This window comes from Rutidosis leptorrhynchoides, chromosome 6 (genome assembly GCF_046630445.1).
Source record: "Rutidosis leptorrhynchoides isolate AG116_Rl617_1_P2 chromosome 6, CSIRO_AGI_Rlap_v1, whole genome shotgun sequence".
Lineage (NCBI taxonomy): Eukaryota > Viridiplantae > Streptophyta > Magnoliopsida > Asterales > Asteraceae > Rutidosis > Rutidosis leptorrhynchoides.
Genome location: NC_092338.1, coordinates 439,390,212 through 439,395,438, shown reverse-complemented (window position 1 = coordinate 439,395,438; position 5,227 = coordinate 439,390,212). Strand labels below are relative to the sequence as shown.

The 5,227-nt window shown below is 35.5% G+C and overlaps 2 protein-coding genes across 2 annotated transcripts; both read right to left on the bottom strand.

Moving 5' to 3' along the window:
* Positions 1-1,429: 1,429 nt before the first annotated feature.
* LOC139855312 (uncharacterized) lies at positions 1,430-1,978 on the bottom strand. The gene has a single exon (XM_071844541.1). It carries the CDS (start codon positions 1,976-1,978, stop codon positions 1,430-1,432), a length of 549 nt encoding a protein of 182 aa, XP_071700642.1.
* Positions 1,979-2,741: 763 nt separating this feature from the next.
* Positions 2,742-4,161, bottom strand: LOC139855922 (uncharacterized). The gene is made up of 2 exons (XM_071845162.1): positions 3,735-4,161; positions 2,742-3,049 (listed from the first exon to the last, which is right to left on the bottom strand). Exons 1-2 carry the CDS (start codon positions 4,016-4,018, stop codon positions 2,992-2,994), a joined length of 342 nt encoding a protein of 113 aa, XP_071701263.1. The 5' UTR covers positions 4,019-4,161; the 3' UTR covers positions 2,742-2,991.
* Between the last annotated feature and the right edge of the window lie 1,066 nt (positions 4,162-5,227).

The following is a 5,227-nucleotide window of genomic DNA, read 5'->3' as shown; positions in this document are numbered from 1 at the left end:
TTATCGAATTCGCCACCATTGTCGCACTGGAAAGCTTTGATTTCTCGTTTGAACTGAGTGCGAATAAAAGTGCGAAAGTGTATAAAAGTATTTAATGCGTCTGATTTATTTCGTAATGGAAAAACCCATACATAGTGCGAGTAATGGTCAAGAAAAATAATATAATACTTCAAACCGCTAAGACTAGGAACGGGTGAAGTCCACAGATCCGAATGGATAATATCAAATATAGCATTTACATTAGAACTAGAAATGGAAAAGGGGAGTCGTACGTGTTTGCCAAGCTGACAAGCATGACAAAAAACAGGTGACAACATTTTATTGCAGGTAATATTTTTATTATTAATAAGTCTTCGGAGTACATCGTTTCCGGGATGACCAAGACGTTGATGCCATGTAACGGGACTGGTGATAAACGCTTGCGGAGTAGTTGGTGATGTAAGTGGGTAGAGGTCCCCCGTGCTATCACATCGGAGAAGAAGACGTTGCGTCTGGTAATCCTTCACAGAAAAACCAAAGGAGTCAAATTCAATTGAAACAATATTATCACGAGTGAATTGTCGGACAGAAATAAGGTTTTTAACAATATTGGGAGTGACAAGGACGTTGTGTAAATGTAAGGGTCGGTGATTAGTATGCAACAAGCTATGGCCGAAATTGGTGACAGGAATAGTATTCCCGTTACCGACGGCGACCGATGAATATTTGCAATTATTAAAAACAGTACTTAGATTATTAACACATGAGGTAAGATGAGAGGTCGCACCAGTATCCATGTGCCACCCGGCAGCCCCGTAGTCTTGAAGAGTCATTGTACTGAAGGCATTAGGCACAAAGGTTTCCTGGGTTTGAGTCCGCGGGTCAACCGTATAAGTCCCGAGGGTGTTGGGCTGGCCAGAAATAAAAGCATGTTGGCTCGTATTAACCCCGATCTGCCCAGAATAATTATTGGGCTGTTGAGGCCCAAATCCACTAGGCCTAGTAAAACCAGGGGGTAGGTAATATACCCGCTTGGGCCTGTGGGCGGTTACTGGTCAGTGGCCCATAAGAGTGTAATTGGGCCTGTAAATGAAGAGGAGCTTTGGATGGATCAGTTGCTTGGGCCAATTGCTGTTGTTGGGCTGCAATAACCTGTAAGAGCTGAGCCTGATTAAGAGTATTTGATTTAGGGCTTTGAGAGGAGGTACTGGAATGCGTTCTTTCATTTGTTGAAGCAGATGGGTTTCCCTGATGAAGATAGTGACATCGAGACTCAAAACGACAAAAGCCAAAAAGAAAATTGCGACAAACAGGAGGTTTATTCGTGGTTGCTGATGTCGATTGAACAAGAAGGGCAGATGGATTCGACGGATTAAGGGGTTGTTCAGTGGTTGATTTACGATTAAGGGTCATTTCTTCCATCAGTAACATTGAACGAACTGTGTCATAATCAGGAAAGGGTTGGCGAAGCAGGATGATATGGGAGGCATGTGGATACTTGTCGTTTAGCCCATGGACCGCGTACATAACTAGATCGTTGTCTTTCGACAGTGGAGCCAAGATTGCGAAGGTGAGTAGCGATACGGTCAATTTTGCGGAAGTACTCTTCGATTGTTTGATTACCAATGTTCAATCCGCGTAATTCAGCGGTTAATTCCATTGTTTTTGCAAGCTTGTTGTCCTGAAACAGTTTTTCGAGAAATACCCATGCTTCGTGTGAGGTGGATGCTTCGCTATTGAGTAACCGTTCAAGTAAAGGTTCAGAAATTGTGTTGTAGATCCAAGTAGTGACGACAGCATCAGCTTTGAGCCATTCGGCAGTGTTAGTTTCTTCAGCGGTGGATGTGCCTTGGATGAATTTTAGGACGTCGAAACCCGAGCAATGTGTGGTAAACAATTTTTTCCAATGAGTGTAATTCAGTTTTGTTAAATCAAGCTTGACAGGAATTAAGTGTGATATGGATGTTACTGTGTATATTTTGTCGTAGGTAGTAACCATGGTGGATAAGTGACTGAGGCAGGAAGATGGACAGAAAAGATGCAGGTCAGGAATCGAAGAGGGTGAGGAGCAAGGAGGCTGCTGATACCATGTTAGTTTATATGAGAAAAGGTATGTTCTTTATTGATTGCCTCAACATATACAAGAGGCCCTATATATATATACATTGAATACATATGAAGAGTCTTATAATAAATATAATAAATAGGGAAATATGAATAGGCTAACAGTTTAAATTCATATTTAATTTTAATTGTAGCAAATATTGCTTTAATGAGAAAATTAATTACACATTTTGGTGATTAATTTTTCTTATTTCATGTCTTTATTACGGAGTATTATTTGTTACACTACTTTTCGATTTTAGCGAATACTTTTTTTTTTTTTTTTTGAAAAGTAAACAAAAATATTATTGAATCAATATAAGTATGTACCACGAGGTGTGAGGCCCAATTGGCTAGAAAGCCTAAATTCAGCCCACAACGAAACAATTTACAAGAGTATTAACAAATGCCGCAAATTAAGTTGTTCGAGGAGTGTGTTTCTTCCATTGTGGTGAGGACCTTGATCATTGAACATGATCACCAGAGGTTTCATTGCTAATCATCAATATATATATATATATATATATATATATATATATATATATATATTCATCCGGTTTATGTCCGACCAGTTGTCATCTATGATTGCAATGGATCTAAAAGTTATAGAAACACGAATGAGGGTCATCATTCATAATGAAGGCAAGTAATATGGCTATCACCATAAATAGTACTAATCACGGTATTAATACATATTTTATTCATCGTCCAAACATGAACACAAGATAAAATTGTGATGACATATATAGGCAAGTAAAAAAATTACTTGCAACCGCTATTATTCCAATTTCTCCTAGCTACCTCCTACTAAAAAATACAGTACGTAGATAATTATTCACAATTTCACATTATACAAAGGTCTTAGATATAAACTCGAAGCGTTATCATATCAAACAACAAATCATCAAATCAAAATACGAACGGTGTTGGAGAGAATGCAGGCAATGCCATCGGATAAGCTGAATTCCTGTAAGTGGCCACAATAAATAAATTAATTAAATAAATAAATAAAAAGGTGATGAATAAAAACAAAGTCTTCAAATGACAAAAGTAATTATTAGAAATTATAAATATTCTTCAAATATATCATTGTAAGGCCAGAAAGAAACATTTCTGGTATTAATCTAGAACTTGTATCGCGATCTAGCAAACACTCATACAGTTACAGTATCGAAATGGTGTCGTATTGCAAACTTGTCATAAATCATCTGGTTGTCTTTAATAACGAATTTAATAAGTTTCGTGACTTTTAAGTTTACAACCTAATATATTCGTTTAGCATAGAGTTCACTGCATAACATGATATAAAGCCAAATATATTTTCATCATAGGTTTTTATAAATCCATCGTAAACTACATTTATTCATGTAATATACGTAGTAACTATTTATCATATCATATTATATAGTTACTGTGGTTATGGTGAAAATATATACAAAGAAACAACATTTTCACATATTTATAAAAAGAATTCTTTCTAATCACAACTACGATACATACAACTATACACGTATCAGAATTAAATAATTATCAGTTTAACATCCAACTTATAATCATATTGTATTTACAACACTTGTATGCATCTTAAAAGCAACATTAAGGGTGGCCATTAGAAAATATTCTTAAACAAAACACGATATAACACAATTTACCTGTAATCATCTGAACCATAAGAATCAGATCTATTTTTTCCAGCCACTTTACTTCTAACCAACCGTTTTAATTCGTCCGATCTTAACCCACTCCTTGATTCACCAGTCTCTCTTCGAACATTCCCGTCCTCCGCAATCGCAGTCAGCATCGGCTTCCAAGGATTTGCTCGTTTACCTTGCCTCATACGTTTCTTACCACGACTAGGTTTGTCGACCACAACGGGCTCAACCACAGGTGTAGCACCAAAACAATAACTAAGTTCAGGAAAAAAAGAGTACTTCATGTATATATATCTCAATTAATTATCAAACAACTTCTTTGCAACTCACAGGTTTAGTTGCAAAGAAAGTCTAGATATGATGATTTGATATTTGATTTGTGTGGTTGATTTATATATAATAAATAAAAGAGAAAGATATTGGTATAACACGAAGCTTGCGTGACAGAAATGAAACCGACTCCTTAACATATTTATATGTGTTGTAATTACTTGTTCCAGAACAAATATTGCTTAATACATAATAGACATGCTCTGTATGGCTGTAAGTTATGCATGATCTTTTGTACATCGTGAATGAAGTTGAAGGAAACTAGAGTCATATTGATGATTAAACTAATATGATCTCTTTGTGATGAGTCTACAGAGGAAGTATATTTGCTAACATAAACGCCGTTTAACTAAATTATTTTAAGTAGTCACACGAAAAATACTCTACTAATGACGTTTAAACTTAAAACATCAAAGAAATTACGATCTCAACTACGGAGTACTATACTTTATCGATGGTTTATATAACACCATTAAAAACAGGGGAATTTGTTAGTAGCATTTATTAAAATACTACTACAGTAATAGTTGGAGACACATTATATAAATCCTAGTCCTAGTATATAATAAAATATCAGTAGATTTCACAAATTGTAAAAGACTAGTAGTACACTTTTCTAAGGTAAATCATTCTCTTTGGTTTTTCTGTTTTTCCATCATATAATTATACGTTTTTCTACCTTATTTTGTTGTATTTTATTTTTATAACTTATAACGGAGTATATAAAATAGAAATAATGAACATTGAATTATGAATACCGTATACGTATATGTTTTTCATAATAAATATTAGTGATACGGAGTAATACATATACGAGTATTTATTTATTGTTTAGGACCACGGAGCATTCCCGATAACATTTGAATCATATGTCCGGTCTCGGCTTTCAAGCTAAATTAAAGCGACATGACCTGAAACGCGTCATGTAGAGACAAAGTTTGAGCTACGACACATGTATTGTCGATGTAGAAACTAAAATGTTAGTTAAGACAAGTTTTTTTTTTTCCCCCCAAAATCTGAAAGAGAAAGATATAGATGTGCTTGTGGTGCATGCCATGGTCCTGAGGGAATAGGCAAAGCATGCACACCACAAAAAGATGGGAGTAATGAATGGGTCTCTATCTCAAGTCTCACCACCAACACATGACATTAATATATATGGT